This window comes from Aegilops tauschii, chromosome 1 (genome assembly GCF_002575655.3).
Source record: "Aegilops tauschii subsp. strangulata cultivar AL8/78 chromosome 1, Aet v6.0, whole genome shotgun sequence".
NCBI lineage: Eukaryota > Viridiplantae > Streptophyta > Magnoliopsida > Poales > Poaceae > Aegilops > Aegilops tauschii.
In genome coordinates, this window is record NC_053035.3 from 485,099,125 (window position 1) to 485,124,056 (window position 24,932).

At 50.3% G+C, this 24,932-nt stretch overlaps 1 protein-coding gene across 1 annotated transcript; it reads right to left on the minus strand.

The window, feature by feature from the left end:
* Positions 1–20,955: 20,955 nt before the first annotated feature.
* Positions 20,956–24,145, minus strand: LOC109774637 (uncharacterized). The gene has a single exon (XM_020333384.4). It carries the CDS (start codon positions 23,836–23,838, stop codon positions 21,304–21,306), a length of 2,535 nt encoding a protein of 844 aa, XP_020188973.1. The 5' UTR covers positions 23,839–24,145; the 3' UTR covers positions 20,956–21,303.
* Positions 24,146–24,932: the final 787 nt, after the last annotated feature.

Sequence of the window (24,932 nt, forward strand, 5' to 3'; positions counted from 1 at the left end):
TTGCATAGACAATATGCTCCCAGATTGCTTTTGGAAGGAAAAGAGAAGCGTCCAGTCTCTTCTCTTCAAGGCTAGCATAACCTTTTTATATGTAAACATTATGGAAAAAGCATGCAGATGCAGGATGTAGACTGGGAGAAACTGTAGATAGCACCACTGCACAACCACAATCATGTTTGTAGGTACTGTGCAATTCACCACTCAAAAACATTTTAAACAGAAGAAATATATATTTAGGTGGGGAGCCTTTCCTCACTGTGACCATTTCAAAAAATTGGATGAGAAGGTTAGTTAGGCAGGAGAAACCCGTAGCTCAACAGGAGCTATAACTGTGCTTGAGATCGTCAAGGTCGCACAGCAGTTGATGGTAATCCACTAATTTCGATACTAAGCCTGTGCTTTTGCTCGCGGACTATTTTCTTTATCCGGAATTAACTCTCGCTGAAATGAATGTATCTAGACGTGCGCCGTATATACTTCTGAGTGTAAGACAAGATTTTTTAGCTAGCTAGCGTTTCTAACTACGTATCACCATGTCCAGACCTGTAACTGGAAAACCTACGATAGGACTAGGAGTGGCTAGCATTTCCCATCGGGGGGCAGTAGTGAACTAGTGACCAAACCGTGTATCCGAGAGCAGAGTAAGCGCATCGAGCCAGCCCATTTTGAAAACCAACGAATCATCAGGACCCAAGCAAGCTAAACAAATATGCAGTCAAACTAATGATTCTGCACAAGAAGATTATACTCCATCATGACCAGCATTTCCCGTCAGAGTAGTTACTAGTACGTATCATAGAGGAGGGCATCTGAGAGCAGAGCCGAGCGCATACTTTGGACTTCTTCTCTGGGTGGTCCCGTACTCGTTTGTTTGTGTGGGAGGTTAGTGTGGATGAGTAAGGATTAGTCTTCTTTAGCTTTTTTTTGTTTATTAGTAGGGACAATTCTTCTCTGGGTTAAATCGACTTGTTAATTTGGACAAGGGCAGATGGGACTAGTTAATCTATGTATGTACACTCTGTCGGGAATGATTGAGTTTAAGCCTGCTAAAGCCACGACAAGCTCGAGTAATAACCATTGCCACCTGGAATTGTTCTATTGTACTACTAGTACGTACCATGCATGGATTAGGCATCTGACATCTACATGATTAACCCAGCTACAACACGCAGTAATCATGATGATGATGCTCTGTGCGTGCGTGCAGGTTGATCCATCGAGGCTCACGTAGTGGCACGGGTGAAGATATATTGGTCTCAAAAGCCTCAAAATGATGAATCAAATTTCACATCTTTGGTAGTACGTGGTCAAGACAGACAGACCGACGATCCTAGCTACAGTAGCACGTGATGCTAAATTTGCAATGGAACGCAACTTTGTGTGGACGAGTTGGTGCTAATTTCCTCACCTTCTCTCGTGCAATCCACCCTAGCTAGCCATTACAGAGCGGGGATGCAGAGAGTTATTTAGCATTTTGTTTTGCAGCGACAATTCTTCTTTGTATTAAATTGACGAAGTTATTAATTTGGACTAGGACAGATGGGACTAATAAGAGATCTATGCTCTGTCAGGAATGATTAAGGTTAGGATTGTTAAATCCATGATAAGCTCGGCTAAACACTCAAGCTCCTCTTTTATTACCTTGCAAAAAAAAAGCCCCTCTTTTATTTCAACCTTTTCAAACTGTTTTTTTTAGAACAAAAAACTTGTGCCAACATAACAGATGTGAAGAAGAAGAAGGAAAGGCCTTGGACATGTAATGGATCCAGAAGCATGATCTCTCTGCATCCCCCTGAACAAAACCTCCCACATCAAGCTTGATGGATTCCCCCTCTGAAACAAGAAGTTTTGGTCCGAAGTTTAGCTGGTATGTTAATTCGCAAACACCGAGGGAAAGTTTTATTTGCAAAGACTGCTTCCTTTGAGAAAATATCTGATCCACAAGTTGTTGGGACGTTGGCCGCTCGTTTTGCATGCGAGCGCTGTGTAGGCTGGCTATTTTAGAGTCATCTTTGCTTCTGATTATCTGAACTTTGTAAGCAAAATTGAAGGCCCAGGTTCATCCAAGAATACTATCAAATCTTGGGTCGTTTCTCTATCTCTTTCGGGTGTTTGCATGTTAGTGGATCTTGTAACAGCGAGTAGGCAAAGCATTACACGTTGGAGCAAAGTGCTAGTACTCTCTACATTCTCTTATACAAGGTCACCATGAAAAATACATTTTGCATCTATAGAAGGCCAATAACAGTAATCGAGGCAACATTTAATGATGCTTTCTCGTAGTAGCAACTTGTTTAAACTTGCATGCATGTAGTCAATGACATTGTGCTAGTACTTCCTTCTCATTTCTCTCTTGCATGCATGCGGGCATATTAATAATCCCGATTAACGAGAAGAAAGTTGACTTGCATTAAATTTTGCCTTGGTACCGCATGATTAGCCGGGCTAGCAGTAGCACACGCAGCAATGATGATGGTGGTGTATTCAGGGCGTGCATGCGATGCGCGCAGCCTTGTCGATCCATTCCAGGCTTTGTGGGACGAGTGATGTTATATTGGTCTCAAAAGCCTCATGAAAAAAAGGATGAATCAAATTCACATCTTGGGTACGTGGTCCGGATAGAGAGAGCATCATCGATCCTAGCAGCACTAGCAGGCAGCTGCAGGTGCTATCAAACAAATTTCAATGAAATGCAACTTTGTGTGGACGCTCGTTTCAAAAAAAAAAACTTTGTCTGGACGAGTTGGTGCCAAGCTCCGCACCTTGTCTCAGGCAATGTGCGCCCTACGTTCATTGGTGACGAACAGACTTGGCTTTTGCTGTAGTCATTAGTTAGAGAGCGTTTGCTTGCTTGGTCGTGTGTTGCGTGTCTACGTGGTGGTTGTGCGAGTGCGAGTGCGAGTGCGAGGCGTTGGAGCCAACACGTACCGTCGCGACAAAAAGGCCGCCGCCGAGAGAGACGCGAGTAGATGTCGACGTCTCTCGCACCAACCAACGTCACTCACTTGCTATCCTTTTGATTTCTTTACGTACAACCACTTTGTACTCGTACGTAGGCGCAGGTGGTCAAGTCCAAGCCCGACCGGAAAGTGCTGTGGTGTGCATGCTGCCGTTGCGAAATCTTGACCAGCCGACGCCGTCCCGTTCCGACCAGGCTGTCTGTGCCTGCAGTCTGCACTGCACCCGCCCAGATCTACGTCTACAGGCAGCACAAATTCTCACGTATCTTAGAAAAAGGAGCACGAAGAATCACGCGTTGAGGGAAGAGTGTGGTGGACCGGCGCCCAACCATGCATGCACACCTCCTCTTCAGCCCTGGGATCATCGCTGGGACTGGATCACTGGAGCTAGAGCTGGAGCACCACCACAGTGCACACACACACAAAAGGGGGCACTGCAGGGCCGAAGATTTGATAGTGTCTTGGATGATGGCCGGCACTTATATTTACTGCCCAAATCCACTCTACTTATACATGGATGGCACTTATATTTACTGCCCAAATAAGCGCCATCCACTGCAGGGCCTAGCCATCAATGTATCCAAACACTAGATTAGACCTAGCTACAATGTATTACACCAATATGTGGTGTTTTCTGCAACAAACCCGTATAGTAGGTGTTTTGTGCAACACTGGCCCCAATAAGTGGTGGTTTGTGAAATTCCCTCAGGTGCGGTGTGGTGATCTGTTTGTTCATCTAGCTAGAGTCCAACTAGTAGAATCAATCGCCTTGCCCTGTCCCCTGACCACCACCACCATCCAATGCTGCCTCCACTCCACTCCACTCCACTAACCTGGATACATCTTCTTTCCCTGCCCCTCACAATATATATCTTCCTTTTTCTTAAGCCTGAAGATGCTCTTTCTATCCATGCATGATTGAGATTATCATCTCTTCTTTGTTTGGACATCCAGTGTCGTTCATGCAAACACCTCATGATTCAGTGCTCATACAAGCTCTACCAAGCTAGCTTTTCTTTTTAAATGGAAGAGGACCCCCGGCCTCTGCATCTGGACGATGCATGCAGCCACTTTATTAATTATTCACACAAGACCTTATAAAGTCATACAACAGTAAGACTGAAGCCCTGAAGAAATCCTCATAGTACACTTCACTGGAGAAATCCTGATTGATTGATTCTACAGTCATACTCCAATTACAAGCGCTGATACACATTGTGAAAAGGGCAGGCAACAGAACCAATCATGAACCAATCGAGCCAAGGCACGAAAGAACAAAATTGCTCATGTTAAGCTGCCACAAACTACTAGGTTCAGCCAACACGAGGGCACACGTTAATTCCACACAAGTTTTTCAGCTGAGAACAAACTGAAGCTCTACTCTCTTATGTACTACTCCCTCCGTCCGGAAATACTTGTTAAAAAATGAATACAAATTGATGTATTTTAAAACTAAAATACATCTAGATTCTTCCATTTCTCGGACAAATATTTCCGGATGGATACATCTAGATTCATCCATTTCTGGGACAAGTATTTCCGGACGGAGGGAGTACATCACTTGGTTCAGTGCACACTAGAGCCAAGAAACTCAACCAGAACAACAGCAGCTTACTACGAGGTGTTAACAAACACGATGCCAGGATGAGTGCCACGCAAGCGGCACTTCCCCTTCATTCAATGGCCCACTCTCTCCTCTAATCAGCAACGAAGATCCGGTGAACAATGTATAATTTCAGAGCACCAGAAAAACCTTGGATAAAAGCCGGCGCGCGGCCACTCCAAATCCACCACGTCGAGTGGCTCCAGGGGGCGCACTCGAGGTGGCGATTCCGTCCTGTAGAAAGGATTGCATCCGAAATAGCAACCATTGCACGCGCGGACATGTGCCATGGATGAGCTGCGCGCAGCCGCTGCCATTGGGGTGCACCCTTGGTAGGTAATCGTCGGGCCGGATCGGGTCATAAAAAACCAACGTCCTGGCAGTGGCGGCAGCGCCGAGGGAAGAAACGAGGAGGCGGCCGCTGGAGGGGATCGGAGTCACCGCCCGTGCCATCCATCCGTCTGGAGTACTGCAGTTGTGAGAGATGGCCCGGGGCGTAGCCCGGCCTTAGCTACGCCACCAGACCTGTGAGTCTGTGACTGAAAAACCTACGATAGGATTTGGAGTGGCTAGCATTTCCCATCGGGATAGTAGTGATCAAACGGTGTACTATCTGATAGCAGAGCTAAGCGCATGGAGCCAGCCCATTTGGAAAACCAACGAATCACCAGGACCCAAGCAAGCTAATGAAATCTGCAGTCAGCTAATGATTCTGCACAAGAAGATTATATTAGCTACCTAGCCCGGTAACAACAGTGCAAAACCTTCCCATCATGACCAGGCCTGTGACTACGACTAGGATAGGAGTAGCATTTCCCGTCAGAGTGGTTACTATCATAAAGGAGGGCATCCGAGAGCAGAGCTAAGCGCATACATCCAACCCATTTGGGGAACCAACGAGATCAGCAGGACCCAAGCAAGCTAATCAAATCTGCAGCAGCTGGTCAAACGTAAACTCACATGGGCGCCCCGATTATGGCGGGGAAAGGCTAAAGAAATGACGTCCGCGTAGCGTACCGACAAGATGGAGATGCTTAACTAATTTGCCATCATAGTGTCAGTGACTCAGTGGTCCTATACTCGTTTGTTTGTGAGGATAAGTACGGATTAGGGTTCTTTATAGCTTTTTTTTTGTTTATTAGCAGGGACAATTCTTCTTTGGGTGAAATCGAGTTATTTGTTTGGACTAGGACAGATGAGACTAATTAATCTATGTATGTATACTCTGTCGGGAATGATTGAGTTTAAGCCTGCTAAAGCCACGACAAGCTCGACTAATAACCATTACCATCTGGAATTAATCTACTTCCTCCGTTACTAAATATATGATCTTTTATTAGAGATTCTAATATAGACTGCATACGGATGCATATAGATACTCCCTAGTGTCAAAAAACGTCTTATATTATGAGGCGGAGGGAGTATATTTTAGAGTGTAGATACTCATTTTGCTTCATATATATTCACATTAGAATCTGTAAAAGGTCTTAATTTAAAAACGGAGTGAGTATTGTACTGCTAGTATACCATGCATGGATTGGGCATGTGAAATTCCACATGATTAAATCAGTTAGTTGGAACACGCGGTACTCATGATGATGATGGCCCATGCGTGCGTGCAGGTGCCAATCAGAAGGTCCCGACTCCTCCCGTGTCGCCCCTGCGCGGCGACCGGGGGGAACCCTAGCGCCGCCGCGTCCTCGTCCCTTCCCTGACCTTTCCTCCTCGCCGCCGCCGGGCAAAGCCCGGTCGGCGCCGGCGGCGGCGGGATCTCTTCTCCCACGACTCATTGGATCTGGCGCGGGCGGATCGCGGCGGTTGTTGGCGGCGCGCTGGAGGCGGGGCGCGCCGGCGCGGGCTTGAGGGCGACGACAGGGCTCACGCTTGCGGTTTCTCCTGGTGTGCGTGGGAGTCCGCTCAGGGCGTGCGGCGGCGGCCCTCGGCAAGCGGTGGCGGGCGCTGGGCTCTCGGCGGCGCTCCGACGTGTGCAGACGGTGGTGGTTCCTGTGCGCGGTCGGCCGCTCCGTCTCTGACCCGGACGGCGCCGGGGATGGCGGCGGCCCGGCATGGCCGGCGATCTGGATGCGGTGGTGCCGGCGGCTCGCTGATCTGCCGGTGCTCCAGGGTTCTGCCTGACGGTGCTGGTGGTGACGGCGGCCCGTGCACGAGAGTTGGATCCCTTCGAACTGATCTGGGTGAAAACTTGCCTTTGGCGTCTGCTAAGGCCGGCGGTGGCGGCGCTATCTGCATCGTTCCCTTCTTGAAGGCATCGCCGTGGAGAAGTTCAAGGCCACTCTCTGCTATCTCCGGGGGAAACCCTAGATCGGATGATCGGATGACGTCGGCGCTCTGGTGTCGTTCCTCCCTTGGGGCGTCATTCTTGGGGTACACACGTGATCGAGGGACCAGAGGACGGATTCTTTGGTGGAGCGGTGATTCATCCTACACACTGGTGGCGACGGATCTTGACGGCGTGGCGCAGTGCAGATTCCGAGTTCGCTGTGGGAGGATGGACTCGCGTAGGAGGACGATGCTGTCGGGCGTCGTGGTGGCGTCGATGGCAGAGAGACCTGGCACGGTACATGCAACAGTACAACTCTGAAGATGGATTGGTGGTAGGTGCCTGCGGCGGCCTCATACCCGGCAAGCGTCCTGGTTGAGGAGTGCGCCGGACTGGTAGGTGCTCCATACCCGGCAGACGTCCTGGTTGGGACCTCAGGTCTTAGATGTTTAGGTTTGGTTGCCGATGTCTGTTTGGTATTAGGCCCAGACTATCTGGGCCCCTTCATCAATTGGATAGGTGTAGCGACAGTTGTTGCTTAGACGGTGGCTTTAGTCTTGCTGTTGTATGGCTTTGTAAGGTCTTGTGAAAATAATTAATAAAATGACCCTATGCATCGCCCAAATGCAGAGGCCGAGGGTCATCTTCCTTTTCTATAAAAAAAATGCGTGCGTGCAGGTTGATCCATCGAGGCTTACGTAGTGGCACGGGTGAAGATATATTGGTCTCAAAAGCCTCAAAAGGATGAATCGAATTTCACATCTTTGGTAGTACGTGGTCAAGACAGACAGACCGTCGATCCTAGCTACAGTAGCATGTGATGCCGAATTTGCAATGGAATGCGACTTTGTGTGGACGAGTTGATGGTTAGTTCCGCACCTTCTCTCGTGCAATCCACCCTAGCCATTATAGAGCGGGCTTGTTTGCTTGTTTGTTTGTGGAGTGTCGTCGTGCTCGTGCGTTCGGGCCAACACAACACGTCTCGTACGGGCTGCGCTGTACCGTGCAAAGTACTCCGACCGGAAGGAGACGGCCGGGCGAAGCCTTGACCAACCGACGCCATCCTGACCGACCAGGCTGCCTGTATGCAGTCTGCAGCACTGCACCCGCTCAGATCTACTATAGGCAGCACGAATTCTCACATTATCTTAGAAAAAAAGAATCACGCACAGAGAGACTACAGGGTGGCGCCACGCCACTCGTAGACGGCAGACCGGCGCCGGAACCGGAGCCCGATCAATCATGCGCGTTCGCCGTTGGCGACACAGACACACGCGGTGGCCACGAGCACAACCTCCCAACTACCGGTGCATTTTCGTCTGCAGTGCAGTGCACTCGAAAGGCGGGGACGAGCTTAGGTGCTGTTCAAAGATGCTAGCTGCAGCGCGAGAGAAAGGGTGCGGTGGCCAGTGGACCATCCGTCATCCAGCGTCTATCCTGCCCCAGCACATGTGCGAACCCAAAGCTAGCTGTTGGCCTGTTTTTCTTTTTCTTTTTTGAAAACAAAATTCCAGCTTTATTCATTTGTAATAATTAGTATATTGTTTGTGAGAAGCATTACAATTTCGTTTAAAGGCTCCTCAAACCAATCAGAAATCAAAGAAAACATGGCTAACCTAGCAAGCTCACGAGCTACTTTATTTGCTTCCCTATTACAGTGCTCAAATCTAATAGTAACAAAATCACAGGCTTAATGAAAATAGTCTTCGAAGATTGCTACCGCCGACTGCCCTCCATCATTCATAGACTCAATCGCCTCCATGTTATCCGAATTTACGACAATGCGGTTGCATCCCACCCTTTGCGCCAAGGTTAGACCAAATTTGAGAGCAGTAGCCTCCGCCATCAGCACATCCGCGCAAAAATCTATTCTCTCATTCCCTCCGGCAATAAATCTACCTCTGTCATCTCTGAGGACTGCTCCCATTGTACCCCTGAGAAGGCCGTGATCAAAAGAAGCATCAAGGTTGAGTTTAACAAAACCTCTTACAGAGCAAGACCCGTTGAGTGCAAAGCGACCGCGCCGGAGAAAAGAAAAAGGAAAAAAAATGTCTCCTTCTGAGACCAACTCCAACGCAGTACACCATCTCGTCCGCATGTGTCCATTTTGACTCAAACGGACACATGTCACGGCCCAACGTACGACCACATATGTAGATGTTGTCCGTTTCGCGTCCGGCCCGCCGCATTTCCACACCAAAATTGCTCCTGGTTTGCGTCCAGACGCGCGCACTCGCTTCTCGTCCGCCCCGGGGACGCGTGGGGGGCGTCCACCTACCTCCACCACCCAAATTAACCGTGCGCGCGCGGTGGGCCCCGTCTGTCAGCAACCCAGCTGCCCCGGTCGTCGTCCTTCTTAATGTGGAAGTCGTGGACCGGCTAGTCCACAACTTCCACTTCCAAGCCCGTCTATCTTCTCGAGCCCCGACACGAGCTCGCAAACCCTAGCCGCCCACACATTCCTCTCATCCACCTCCTGGGCGGCGCCATGTGGCGGCATTGGATCATCAAGGGGAAGCACGACCATGAGACCGGCTCCTCCTCCGGTCGCTGCTGCTCCACCAGCTCCGCGGCGCCCGCATTTGCCATCCCGGAGCTGGACGTGCCCGTCAAGGAGGAGGTGGTTGAGGAGCCGCCCGCGTGGAACCCGCGGTTGGTGGGCCAGAGGTGGAGCTGGTCGTCCACGGCGTCGAAGATGGCCGACGCGGTGGGCGTCGGGCCATGGTCACCCATGCCTCCACGGTAACCAGAGCAGGTTTCGTCGCCACTGGAGGAGGTGTTGCAGGCGCCTCCGGCCTAGCAGCCACTGCAGGGGCCACCGTGTTGGAAATATGCCCTAGAGGCAATAATAAATGGTTATTATTGTATTTCTTTGTTCATGGTAATTGTCTATTATTCATGCTATAATTGTATTGTCCGGAAATCGTAATACATGTGTGAATACATAGACCACAACGTGTCCCTACTAAGCCTCTAGTTGACTAGCTCGTTGATCAACAGATAGTCATGGTTTCCTGACTATGGACATTGGATGTCATTGATAACGAGATCACATCATTAGGAGAATGATGTGATGGACAAGACCCAATCGTAAGCATAGCATAAAAGATCGTGTAGTTTCGTTTGCTAGAGCTTTTCCAATGTCAAGTATCTTTTCCTTAGACCATGAGATCCTGCAACTCCCGGATACCGTAGGAGTGCTTTGGGTGTGCCAAACGTCACAACGTAACTGGGTGACTATAAAGGTGCACTACGGGTACCTCCGAAAGTGTCTGTTGGGTTGGCACGGATCGAGACTGGGATTTGTCACTCCGTGTGACGGAGAGGTATCTCTGGGCCCACTCGGTAATGCATCATCATAATGAGCTCAATGTGACTAAGGCGTCAGTCACGGGATCATGCATTGCGGTACGAGTAAAGAGACTTGCCGGTAACAAGATTGAACAAGGTATTGGGATACCGACGATCGAATCTCGGGCAAGTAACATACCGATTGACAAAGGGAATTGCATACGGGATTGATTGAATCCTCGACACCGTGGTTCATCCGATGAGATCATCGTGGAACATGTGGGAGCCAACATGGGTATCCAGATCCCGCTGTTGGTTATTGACCGGAGAGGCGTCTCGGTCATGTCTGCATGTCTCCCGAACCCGTAGGGTCTACACACTTAAGGTTCGGTGACGCTAGGGTTGTAGAGATATATGTATGCGGAAACCCGAAAGTTTTTCGGAGTCCCGGATGAGATCCTGGACGTCACGAGAGGTTCCGGAATGGTCCGGAGGTGAAGAATTATATATAGGAAGTCAAGTTTCGGCCACCGGGAAAGTTTCGGGGGTTACCGGTATTGTACCGGGACCACCGGAAGGGTCCCGGGGGTCCACCGGGTGGGGCCACCTATCCCGGAGGGCCCCGTGGGCTGAAAGCGGAAGGGAACCAGCCCTTAGTGGGCTGGGGCGCCCCCCTTGGGCCTCCCCCCATGCGCCTAAGGTTGGGAACCCTAGGGGGGGAGCTTCCCCCTTGCCTTGGGGGGCAAGGCAACCCCTTCCCCCCTTTGGCCGCCCCCCCCCCCCCCCCCCCGCCCCATGAGATCTCATCTCTAGGGCCGGCGCCCCCCCCCCCCCAGGGGGCCTATATAAAGGGGGGGAGGGAGGGCAGCAACCTACAGCCTTGGGCGCCTCCCTCCTCCCCTGCAACACCTCTCTCTCTCTCTCTCGCAGAAGCTCGGCGAAGCCCTGCCGGAGACCCGCTACATCCGCCACCACGCCGTCGTGCTGCTGGATCTCCATCAACCTCTCCTTCCCCTTGCTGGATCAAGAAGGAGGAGACGTCGCTGCACCGTACGTGTGTTGAACGCGGAGGTGCCGTCCGTTCGGCACTCGGTCATCGGTGATTTGGATCACGGCGAGTACGACTCCGTCATCCACGTTCATTGGAACGCTTACGCTCGCGATCTACAAGGGTATGTAGATGCACTCCTTTCCCCTCGTTGCTATTAGACTCCATAGATGCATCTTGGTGAGCGTAGGAAAATTTTAAATTATGCTACGATTCCCAACAGTGGCATCATGAGTCAGGCCTATGCGTAGTTACTATGCACGAGTAGAACACAAAGTAGTTGTGGGCGTTGAGTTTGCCAATTCTTCTTGCCGCTACTAGTCTTTTCTTGTTTCGGCGGCATTGTAGGATGAAGCGGCCCGGACCGACCTTACACGTACACTTACGTGAGACAGGTTCCACCGACTGACATGCACTAGATGCATAAGGTGGCTAGCGGGTGTCTGTCTCTCCTACTTTAGTCGGAACGGATTCGATGAAAAGGGTCCTTATGAAGGGTAAATAGAAATTGGCAAATCACGTTGTGGTCATACGTAGGTAAGAAAACGTTCTTGCTAGAAACCTACAAACCACGTAAAAACTTGCAACAACAATTAGAGGACGTCTAACTTGTTTTTGCAGCAAGTGCTATGTGATGTGATATGGCCAAAAGATGTGATGAATGATATATGTGATGTATGAGATTGATCATATTCTTGTAATAGGAATCACGACTTGCATGTCGATGAGTATGACAACCGGCAGGAGCCATAGGAGTTGTCTTTATTATTTTGCATGACCTGCGTGTCATTGAATAACGCCATGTAAATTACTTTAGTTTGTTGCTAAACGCGTTAGCCATAGAAGTAGAAGTAATCGTTGGCGTGACGACTTCATGAAGACACAATGATGGAGATCATGATGATGGAGATCATGGTGTCATGCCGGTGACGAAGATGATCATGGTGCCCCGAAGATGGAGATCAAAGGAGCATGATGATATTGGCCATATCATGTCACTATTTGATTGCATGTGATGTTTATCATGTTTTTGCATCTTATTTGCTTAGAACGACGGTAGTAAGTAAGATGATCCCTTATAATAATTTCAAGAAAGTGTTCACCCTAACTGTGCATCGTTGCGAAGGTTCGTTGTTTCGAAGCACCACGTGATGATCGGGTGTGATAGATTCTAACGTTCGAATACAACGGGTGTTGACGAGCCTAGCATGTACAGACATGGCCTCAGAACACACGCAATACACTTAGGTTGACTTGACGAGCCTAGCATGTACAGACATGGCCTCGAAACACGGAGGACCGAAAGGTCGAGCATGAGTCGTATAGAAGATACGATCAACATGGAGATGTTCACCGATCTTGACTAGTCCGTCTCACGTGATGATCGGACACGGCCTAGTTAAACTCGGATCATGTTTCACTTAGATGACGAGAGGGATGTCTATCTGAGTGGGAGTTCATTAAATAATTTGATTAGATGAACTTAATTATCATGAACTTAGTCTAAAATCTTTACACTATGTATTGTAGATCAAATGGCCAACGTTGTCCTCAATTTCAACGCGTTCCTAGAGAAAACCAAGCTGAAAGATGATGGCAGCAACTATACGGACTGGGTCCGGAACCTGAGGCTCGTCCTCATAGTAGCCAAGAAAGATTATGTCTTAGAAGCACCGCTAGGTGAAGCACCAATCCCACAGAACCAAGACGTTATGAACGCTTGGCAATCACGTGCTGATGATTACTCCCTCGTTCAGTGCGGCATGCTTTACAGCTTAGAACCGGGTCTCCAAAAGCGTTTTGAGAAACATGGAGCATATGAGATGTTCGAGGAGCTGAAATTAGTTTTCCAAGCTCATGCCCGGGTCGAGAGATATGATGTCTCCGACAAGTTCTTCAGCTGTAAAATGGAGGAGAACAGTTCTGTTAGTGAGCACATACTCAGAATGTCTGGGTTGCACAACCGCTTGTCTCAGCTAGGAGTTAATCTCCCGGATGACGCGGTCATTGACAGAATCCTCCAGTCGCTTCCACCAAGCTACAAGAGCTTTGTGATGAACTACAATATGCAGGGGATGGAAAAGACCATTCCTGAGGTATATTCAATGCTGAAATCAGCGGAAGGGGAGATCAGAAAAGAACATCAAGTGTTGATGGTGAATAAAACCACTAAGTTCAAGAAGGGCAAGGGTAAGAAGAACTTCAAGAAGGACGGCAAGGGAGTTGCCGCGCCCGGTAAACCAGTTACTGGGAAGAAGTCAAAGAATGGACCCAAGCCCGAGACTGAGTGCTTTTATTGCAAGGGAAGTGGTCACTGGAAGCGGAACTGCCCCAAATACTTAGCGGACAAGTAGAAGGCCGGCAACACCAAAGGTATATGTGATATACAAGTTATTGATGTGTACCTTACCAGTACTCGTAGTAGCTCCTGGGTATTTGATACCGGTGCGGTTGCTCATATTTGTAACTCAAAACAGGAACTACGGAATAAACGGAGACTGGCGAAGGACGAGGTGACGATGCGCGTCGGGAATGGTTCCAAGGTCGATGTGATCGCCGTCGGCACGCTACCTCTGCATCTACCCACGGGATTAGTTTTAAACCTCAATAATTGTTATTTAGTGCCATCTTTGAGCATGAACATTGTATCTGGATCTCGTTTAATTCGAGATGGCTACTCATTTAAATCCGAGAATAATGGTTGTTCTATTTATTTGAGAGATATGTTTTATGGTCATGCCCCGCTGGTCAATGGTTTATTCTTGATGAATCTCGAACATGATGTTACATATGTTCATAGTGTGAATACCAAAAGATGTAAAGTTGATAACGATAGTCCCACATACTTGTGGCACTGCCGCCTTGGTCACATTGGTGTCAAGCGCATGAAGAAACTCCATGCAGATGGACTTTTGGAGTCTCTTGATTACGAATCATTTGACACGTGCGAACCATGCCTCATGGGTAAGATGACCAAGACTCCGTTCTCCGGAACAATGGAGCGAGCAACCAACTTATTGGAAATCATACATACCGATGTGTGGGGTCCAATGAATGTTGAGGCTCGCGGAGGATATCATTATGTTCTCACTCTCACTGATGATTTAAGTAGATATGGGTATGTCTACCTAATGAAACACAAGTCTGAAACCTTTGAAAAGTTCAAGGAATTTCAGAGTGAAGTTGAGAATCAACGTGACAGGAAAATAAAATTCTTACGATCAGATCGTGGTGGAGAATATTTAAGTCACGAATTTGGTACACACTTAAGGAAATGTGGAATCGTTTCACAACTCACGCCGCCTGGAACACCTCAGCGAAACGGTGTGTCCGAACGTCGTAATCGCACTCTATTGGATATGGTGAGATCTATGATGTCTCTTACAGATTTACCGCTCTTATTTTGGGGCTATGCTTTAGGGACTGCCGCATTCACTTTAAATAGGGCTCCGTCGAAATCCGTTGAGACGACACCGTATGAATTATGGTTTGGGAAGAAACCTAAGCTGTCGTTTCTAAAAGTTTGGGGATGCGATGCTTATGTCAAGAAACTTCAACCTGAAAAGCTCGAACCCAAGTCGGAAAAATGCGTCTTCATAGGATACCCTAAGGAAACTATTGGGTATACCTTCTACCTCAGATCCGAAGGCAAGATCTTCGTTGCAAAGAACGGGTCCTTTCTGGAGCAGGAGTTTCTCTCGAAAGAATTGAGTGGGAGGAAAGTGGAACTTGATGAGGTGATAGTCACCCCTTCCGAACCGGAAAGTAGCGCAGCGCGGGAAAATGTTCCTGTGGTGCCTACACCGACTGGGGAGGAAGTTAATGATGATGATCATGAAGCTTCGAATCAAGTTACTGAACTTCGTAGGTCCACAAGGACACGTTCCGGACCAGAGTGGTACGGTAACCCTGTCCTGGAAATCATGTTGTTAGACAACGGTGAACCTTCGAACTATGAAGAAGCGATAGCGGGCCCGGGTTCCGACAAATGGCTAGAAGCCATGAAATCCGAGATAGAATCCATGTATGAAAACAAAGTATGGACTTTGACTGACTTGCCCAATGAGCGGCGAGCCATAGAAAACAAATGGATCTTTAAGAAGAAGACGGACGCGGATGGTAATGTGACCATCTACAAAGCTCGACTTGTCGCTAAGGGTTATCGACAAGTTCAAGGGGTTGACTACGATGAGACTTTCTCACCCGTAGCGAAGCTGAAGTCCGTCCGAATCATGTTAGCAATTGCCGCATACTATGATTATGAAATATGGCAGATGGACGTCAAAACGGCATTCCTTAATGGCTTCCTTAAGGAAGAGTTGTATATGATGCAGCCGAAAGGTTTTGTCGATCCTAAGAATGCTAACAAAGTATGCAAGCTCCAGCGCTCAATCTATGGGCTGGTGCAAGCATCTCGGAGTTGGAACATTCGCTTTGATGAGATGATCAAAGCGTTTGGGTTTACACAGACTTATGGAGAAGCCTGTGTTTACAAGAAAGTGAGTGGGAGCTCTGTAGCATTTCTCATATTATATGTGGATGACATACTATTGATGGGAAATGATATAGAATTCTTGGAAAGTATAAAGGCCTATTTGAATAAGTGTTTTTCAATGAAGGACCTTGGAGAAGCTGCTTATATATTAGGCATCAAGATCTATAGAGATAGATCAAGACGCCTCATTGGTCTTTCACAGAGTACATACCTTGACAAGATATTGAAGAAGTTCAGTATGGATCAGTCCAAGAAGGGGTTCTTGCCTGTATTGCAAGGTGTGCAATTGAGCACGGCTCAATGCCCGACCACGGCAGAAGATAGAGAAAAGATGACTGTCATCCCCTATGCCTCGGCCATAGGGTCTATTATGTATGCCATGCTGTGTACCAGACCTGATGTAAACCTTGCCGTAAGTTTGGTAGGAAGGTACCAAAGTAATCCCGGCATGGAACACTGGACAGCGGTCAAGAATATCCTGAAGTACCTGAAAAGGACTAAGGATATGTTTCTCGTTTATGGAGGTGACGAAGAGCTCGTCGTAAAGGGTTACGTCGACGCTAGCTTCGACACAGATCTGGATGACTCGAAGTCACAGACCGGATACGTGTATATTTTGAATGGAGGAGCAGTAAGCTGGTGCAGTTGCAAGCAAAGCGTTGTGGCGGGATCTACATGTGAAGCGGAGTACATGGCAGCCTCGGAGGCAGCACAGGAAGCAGTCTGGATGAAGGAGTTCATTACCGACCTAGGGGTGATTCCCAATGCGTCGGGCCCGATGACTCTCTTCTGTGACAACACTGGAGCTATTGCCCTTGCGAAGGAGCCCAGGTTTCACAGGAAGACCAGGCATATCAAGCGTCGCTTCAACTCCATTCGTGAAAGTGTTCAAAATGGAGGCATAGATATTTGTAAAGTACATACGGACCAGAATGTAGCAGATCCGTTGACTAAACCTCTCCCTAGAGCAAAACATGATCAACACCAGGACGCAATGGGTGTACGATTCATCACAATGTAACTAGATTATTGACTCTAGTGCAAGTGGGAGACTATTGGAAATATGCCCTAGAGGCAATAATAAATGGTTATTATTGTATTTCTTTGTTCATGGTAATTGTCTATTATTCATGCTATAATTGTATTGTCCGGAAATCGTAATACATGTGTGAATACATAGACCACAACGTGTCCCTAGTAAGCCTCTAGTTGACTAGCTCGTTGATCAACAGATAGTCATGGTTTCCTGACTATGGACATTGGATGTCATTGATAACGAGATCACATCATTAGGAGAATGATGTGATGGACAAGACCCAATCGTAAGCATAGCATAAAAGATCGTGTAGTTTCGTTTGCTAGAGCTTTTCCAATGTCAAGTATCTTTTCCTTAGACCATGAGATCGTGCAACTCCCGGATACCGTAGGAGTGCTTTGGGTGTGCCAAACGTCACAACGTAACTGGGTGACTATAAAGGTGCACTACGGGTACCTCTGAAAGTGTCTGTTGGGTTGGCACGGATCGAGACTGGGATTTGTCACTCCGTGTGACGGAGAGGTATCTCTGGGCCCACTCGGTAATGCATCATCATAATGAGCTCAATGTGACTAAGGTGTCAGTCACGAGATCATGCATTGCGGTACGAGTAAAGAGACTTGCCGGTAACGAGATTGAACAAGGTATTGGGATACCGACGATCGAATCTCGGGCAAGTAACATACCGATTGACAAAGGGAATTGCATACGGGATTGAGTGAATCCTCGACACCGTAGTTCATCCGATGAGATCATCGTGGAACATGTGGGAGCCAACATGGGTATCCAGATCCCGCTGTTGGTTATTGACCGGAGAGGCGTCTCGGTCATGTCTGCATGTCTCCCGAACCCGTAGGGTCTACACACTTAAGGTTCGGTGACGCTAGGGTTGTAGAGATATATGTATGTGGAAACCGGAAAGTTTTTCGGAGTCCCGGATGAGATCCCGGACGTCACGAGAGGCTCCGGAATGGTCCGGAGGTGAAGAATTATATATAGGAAGTCAAGTTTCGGCCACCGGGAAAGTTTCGGGGGTTACCGGTATTGTACCGGGACCACCGGAAGGGTCCCGGGGGTCCACCGGGTGGGGCCACCTATCCCGGAGGGCCCCGTGGGCTGAAAGCGGAAGGGAACCAGCCCTTAGTGGGCTGGGGCGCCCCCCTTGGGCCTCCCCCCATGCGCCTAAGGTTGGGAACCCTAGGGGGAGCTTCCCCCTTGCCTTGGGGGGCAAGGCAACCCCTTCCCCCCTTTGGCCGCCCCCCCCCCCCATGAGATCTCATCTCTAGGGCCGGCGCCCCCCCCCCCAGGGGGCCTATATAAAGGGGGGGAGGGAGGGCAGCAACCTACAGCCTTGGGCGCCTCCCTCCTCCCCTGCAACACCTCTCTCTCTCTCGCAGAAGCTCGGCGAAGCCCTGCCGGAGACCCGCTACATCCACCACCACGCCGTCGTGCTGCTGGATCTCCATCAACCTCTCCTTCCCCTTGCTGGATCAAGAAGGAGGAGACGTCGCTGCACCGTACGTGTGTTGAACGCGGAGGTGCCGTCCGTTCGGCACTCGGTCATCGGTGATTTGGATCACGGCGAGTACGACTCCGTCATCCACGTTCATTGGAACGATTCCGCTCGCGATCTACAAGGGTATGTAGATGCACTCATTTCCCCTCGTTGCTAGTAGACTCCATAGATGCATCTTGGTGAGCGTAGGAAAATTTTAAATTATGCTACGATTCCCAACACACCGGCCCACCTGTTGTTATTGTCTTATTATCACATTTTCATTACTATGAGCATTCTCATCACTTTGAGCATTTTTAGGATTACATAGCCCAAGCGAGGTACCAACAAATGTCAAGGTCGAAAGGAAAATCGTTTGGCCTCCAACATTATTGGAATTTGTTGGAAGGCCAGAAGCAGCGAAAGTTAAGGAATGATGACGACAATCCAAAAACTGGGAATTGCAACAATTCCTCTCCGGTGATAGAGGACCGTGAAGAAGAAGAATGTGATGGAGAGGAAAGGGAAAGGGTGCCTAGAAGTCCTACTCCGACGTCTAGCGTAGATCGTCCCGACATAAGGAAGAAAAGAAAAGAGATTCTCAAGAGAGAAGGTGAGGTGGGGGTGATGAAAAGAAAAGATCGGTGAGTTGATGAACACAAGAAAAGTGCACGCCGAGCCGAGAATAGTTGGTAAGAAAAGCTAGCGATGGAGGAGAAGAACATCCAAGATAAGACGGTTATATGTGATGCTATGCAAGATAGAACTAACGATGTCGGCCCGACATAGAACTAACGATGTCGGAAAGAGATGGAGGTGCGTAGGCTCGAAAATTTAGAAGCGTCGGGCGACAACTGAACAGGTATTGAAGGACAATTGGTTGACAAGTTGGATTCAAACATGACGGATCTAGTGGCGTGGTAATTTTGGGGAAGACATGAATGATGATCATACGTTTCAGTAACCTCGGAGAAGGAGATGGTGCACACATTGAAGGAGAGGGGACGATGCACACACGCTAACGTGTTATTTGTAATGTGTTAAGTGCTTTGTGTTTTCAAGTAACTTGTTAAAAGTTATGTGCATGTTTGGTTGATATGCTAAACGTTTGAATACTAAGCCAATCAAAGCGCTGAATGAGAGAAATGAAAGATAATCAAAGCGCTAAATGAATCAACATGATTAACCTAGCTAGGAGCACACCCGCAAACAAACAAAAAATCCTACTATCTGGGAGCAGCTCACACAAAGATGATGATGATGCTGATGATGATGGTCCCTGTACGCGCGTGCGAACGTGGCAGGTTGATGGATGGAGGCTTATTCCTGGTACTAGGAGCAAATATTGCTCTCAAAAGCCTCATGACGAAAGGATGATCGAGTCACATCTTGGGTACGTAGGTGGTCAAGTCCAAGTCGGACCGGAAAGAGGCATGGTAAAAACATTGACCAACCGCCGACGCCATCGCATTCCGTCCGACTAGGCTCACCGATTCGCGCCCCAGCACATGTGCGTGCAAAGCGACCGCGCCCGCCCGCCCGGAGTGAAGAAAACTACTCGAAAAGAAGAATGCCTCCTCCCTCCCCCTTCTTCAGTCCTCAGATCATCACTCTCTACGCACACAGCAACGTTGCAGCTAGAGTGGAGGTAGAGCCACAAAAGGGGGCAGTACAGTGCAGGGGACCAAAAAGTTGAGATCGATCGATTTGGGCGTCCTCGGCAGTGCAGCACAGCCATTACCAAGTCACCAAGAAAAAAAAATATAGCCATTAAGGTGCGGTCTGGTGGTCTGTTTGTTGTAGACTGAGACTAGTGGAATCGCCTCGCCCTGTCCCCCCACACCACCACCACCATCCACTGCCTGGACCTGGACGGATCTTGCCCTGGCCTTCACAATATCTCCCTTTTTCTTAAGACTGCTGCTACTCTCATCTCCACATGATTGATTCTGCACGCTCTCTCTGTCCATCCATCCACGCAAGCTTCAGATCCATTCCAGTAGTAGCTGTTTGAACACCAGTGCACCACTTCATGCCAAGCACCTCACAATTCAGCCTTCATACCAACTAAGCTACTTCTATCGACAGCCTGACTGAAACAATCGTGCAACCATTCATAAATTGAAAAGATCATCATCATCAGCAGCAGCAGCAGCAGCAGACCCAATCCACTCGAGGCAATTTCTTTACTCAGCTTAACTTTACTAGTGCAAACTGTTCTATTATGGACAGCAAGCTGGTGACAACATGCTGTTGTTCGGTCAACACGAGGACGCATGTTATTTAGCTGGCAACACACTGAAACCTCTACTCTCTTGTATGTACTGTACACCACTTGGTTCAGTGCACTACACAGCCAAAAACCTCAACATCCACAGCAACTGCGGCTTATTACCAGGTTCCAACAACAGCAAAAGGCATCAATAGTCGGCACTTCCCCTTCATCTAATAGCAATGTATAATTTCAGAGCACTTGAAAAACCCTACGTCGTACAACCAACAAAACAATTGAGCTGTCACTGTCACACAGGCACAGATCCTCCTCCGGTTTCATGGTTTTTGCACCAGTCATTGAAAACCATTAACCTGAATGATTGCATCTCCACAATCTGCCTCCCAGATTGGTTTTGCAAGGAAAAGAGAAGGATTTCCATTTCTTGTCTTAAAGGACAGGATAACCTTCTTATCTTATATGCAAACATTATCAGAAAAGCATGCAGATGCAAGATGTAGATTGGCACAACACTTAAAGCACAATCATGTTTTTAGGTAATGTGCAAACATCATCCATCGTAACAGGAAAAGGGAACTAGCACACCGAACAGAGCAAATCAAAGCAAACCTCAGAGATTTTTACACATACTCCTCCCTAATCTATTCTCATCTCATGTAACTTGCTCAATATCCCTTGTCCTTCTCCACATCTCACATAACTAACAGCACGTACGTACCAAGCATGGAAAAACAAGCTCACTACAATTACACAACAACAAAGCTCACTACAGTTATTACAGAACATGGCTCATAAAAACGTGGGGTGGTCACTAACTAGCTAGCTAATTAAACCAGGGCGTACCAGCGTGCTTGTCCGGGATCAGAAGCCGATCCCGGTGGCGTTGAGGGGCCGGTGCCGGTCCTCCTTCCAGAAGCACGTGTCGGGCGCCAGCCGAGCGGACGACCGCAAAGGCTCCGACTTGCAGCGCTTCAGGACGAGCGGCGCGTACGCCGCCACCACGCCGGCGGCGACCTTTGGCAGCTCTAGCTTGAGCTTCTGCTCCCCTGCTGGCTTCGTTGGTGGCTTCGGGGCAGCCTGCGGTGGCATACACGCGGGGTTCGCCGGTGCTGGCACTACAGCGCTCTCTTCTGTATCCTTTGCGACGCTGGTGTCCGGAGCATTGCTTGAATCATCCTTCATCTCCTCCGGGGCAGCAGCAGCATTTTGTTGGCGACGATTCTGGCCCTGGTGAGACTTCCAGTGGACGAAATCGGTGCTGCACACCCATGTCTCCTTGGAGACCTCCATGGAGAGCTTGGGCTCGCACATCATCATAAGGAGGCAATCCGGCAGCTCGCCGCTCTTCTTCCTCTGTTCCTGCTTCACCACAACACATTTTTCCTCATCGACTCCGGTCTCAACCTTCTGAACTTCTGTGTGAATTTCAGCACATTGTGTTGTTGCTCCTTCTTCCTCACCATCAACATTTGTGGCCTCTTCCTTTCCATCCTCAGTGCACTCTTGGGCTTCCTCCACGCTGTTTGGTGCAGCAACAAGAACAGGGCAGTCCTTCTCCGACTCGGCCTCGGACGAATTTTTCTTCCCCTTCCTGGATGCCATCAAAACCTTAGGCTCCGCGACGAGGTGCTCCTGCTCAATGGTGAAGCTCCACCTCCGGCCATCCCTGTCGATGGAGAAGCTTGCCCTCCTCGAATCCTTCAAGCTCGAGAAGCTCGACCGCCGCGCCTCCATTTCGGCCGAGAAGCTGTGCCGCCTGTCGACACGATCACTGCTCGAGGAGGCCTTGCTGCTCGTAGAAACACGCCTCCTGGTGCTGCCCAACCGCCGCAATTTGCGGTCCTCCTTCAGTGCTGTGGATGGGGAGCAGCTGCTGACTGACCTCCTGCCCTTCACCTCGTCCTCCATTCTTGGGGCATCAGCATCCTCCTTGGTGTCTGCCACAGCCTCCACCATTGCCGGTGCTTGGCTCTCACTCTTGGCAGCTTCAACCTCCAAGCCTACGTCCTTGCGAACAATCTGAGCCTCCACAGGCTCGTCCTTCTCCTCTGCATCTCCTCTGCAGCCTCCATCATTCGCTTCTTCCCCAATATCTCCATGCTTGGAGCTCTCATCTTCAGACACCACTTGACCGGCATCCCCTGCCTCGCCGCCGTCGTCTTCAAAGCCGCCGCGCTCGCGGCATACCTCACCGTCGGCGGAAACAGCTGAATTCCGAGCTTCCACTGCACATTCCTTCTCCACATTGGCCTCGCCTTCTTCCTCCTCTTCTTTCTCGACGCCGCCGCCGCCCCCTTCATTGTCGACCTGGCCGACACTGGCAGTGGCCGCCGCAGGGGAACCCCAGAAGCGCGTGGCGAGCTCCGCCATGCGCACGGGGTCGGATCTGCAGCGCATCAGCAGGAGAGCGTTCCTAGGCGGGATGCAGACGCTGACCCTCCCCTCCTCCTCCTTGCCTCCAACCAGCAAGATCTCATCTTCCTTCTCCACCTCCACCGCGCCGACGACGACGCGGGTCTCGTCCTCCTCCTCTTCTTCGTCGTCCTCCACGTCCCAGCCCTGCATCACGAGCCCCACCTGCGACTCCCGGGCCTCGTCCGCGGGCCCGACGGCGGAGCCCTTCCCGACGTCGTCCTCCTCCTCCTGGATCGCCAGGAGGCACCGGGCCACGGCGGCGCCGCAGAGCCAGCTCCCGCCGGCCGGGGCGCGGCGGCGCTTCTTGTCTCCCGCGGCACCGGACCGCGGCGCGCCCCCACGGTCCCGGGACGGCGAGCAGAGGGAGCGGCCGCCGCAGGAGCCGAAGGTCTTGAGCGCCTCGCAGATGTTGACCGGGATCTGGTAGACCCAGCCCTGGTTCTTGGCCCCGGGGTGGAGGCCGCCGGCGCCGTCCCGGTCGTCCGCCCCGCGGCGGAAGCTGGCCTCGGACCCGGACAGGCCGCCGCCGACGCCGCGCCTGGAGCGCGAGCGCAGCGCGGCGGCGGAGGAGGAGGCGTGCTTGGGCTTGCGCTTGCCGCCCTTGACCCGGACCTGGCCGATGCAGGTGACCTTGGGCGAGGAGGGCTCGGCGGGCTCCATCCCGCCCCGCCCGCGCCGGCCCCCCGACGCCGTCCCCGGCGGGAACATGGGCGACTGGCCGCCCTTGAGGCTCCCGCTGTTCCTCAGCCGCCTGCTCAGCGACGGGCGCAGCAGCGCGGCCGGCGCCGCGTCGGCAGCACCAGCACCACCAGAGCCGTTCCCTCCTCCTGCTGCGGGGCCGGCTCCGCCGCGGCCGGGGCTGAATGGCTTGGAGGATGAGGAGGGTCGCAGCCCTGAGGCGGAGGGGCGGGAGGTGAAGCAGATGAAGAGCTCGGTGCCGCCGCCGCCGCCAGCGCGGTCCAAGTGCTTCTTGCGGCGCATGAGGCGCGCGAGGGGGCAGCACAAGCAAGCAGAGGGAGATGCGCTCGCTGAGCCTGTGACCTCGCCTTGTTTTTTTCCTCCTCCTCCTCCTCGAATTTATTATTCCAATTGTTTATGGTGAGGATTGGGGAGTGAGGTGAGGCCGTGGTCTTGCAGACAGTGGGGAGCTCACTTGGAAATAAGTGAGCTGCCGCAGTAGGGTTTGGGAGTGAGCTCTGCTCTGCTCGAGCTGGTTGCACTTGCCTCGTTAACCGTGGTGCTTAGCCGCTGCAGCAATCAACCATCATGGCTGTAATCTGCCTCGCTCGAGGAGGAGGATGATGATGGAGTGGAGTAATGGAGGATCAGGGAGGGGGACAGGGACGTGTAGGGTTTGCTTGAGCTGGCGGTAGGTGGGAGGGGGCAGCGAGCTCCACCACCGTGGAGGGGTCCATTTTGCGGCTGTTCCGGCGAGCGGTGGCTGGCTGGCTGGCCCGGTGCGCATGTGCGTACACCAGGATATGTGTGTATGTACGTATCGGCAAACATACGTACGTACTTGCGAGTTTTTAAGAAGCTACGAAAAACACATGACGGTGGTTGGGACGATGCCGTTTTCGGCTCTCCCGATCATGTGATCTGCTGTATCCTTTTCTTCAGGGGCCTCTTTGATCTGTGGGATCTTCAAACCATAAGAACATAGGAATGCAATTGCATGTGCAAAACGAAGCATTTCTGAAAACAAGGCAATCTGCATAATTGTGTGTTTTATTCGCGACAAGAGAGAAGACATAGGAATCCGAAGAGATTTTTTTTTCAAGGAGGATTTACCCCGGTCTCTGAATCGAGTGATGCATACAACCATCTTAATTGCATTATTCAACAAGGATCTTACAAAATATATACATAGATCAATCCAAAATCACCGTTTAGACAAAAAAAAACTATCACCCTACTTACAAGATTGATGATGTGCCCTGACCGCGCGCCACGCGCACCAAGAAATTTGGTGGCCTCACCAAGCCGCCCGCCGGCTAGCCGGGACCACCAACCGATCTAGCAGACCCTCAGCGTGCACTGCATGCGCATGCCATAGAATCTGTCACCGCCTTCTG

Bases quoted from the DNA above. Each gene is read 5' to 3' on its own strand.
- LOC109774637 (XM_020333384.4), bottom strand. From the start codon at position 23,838: ATGCGCCGCAAGAAGCACTTGGACCGCGCTGGCGGCGGCGGCGGCACC.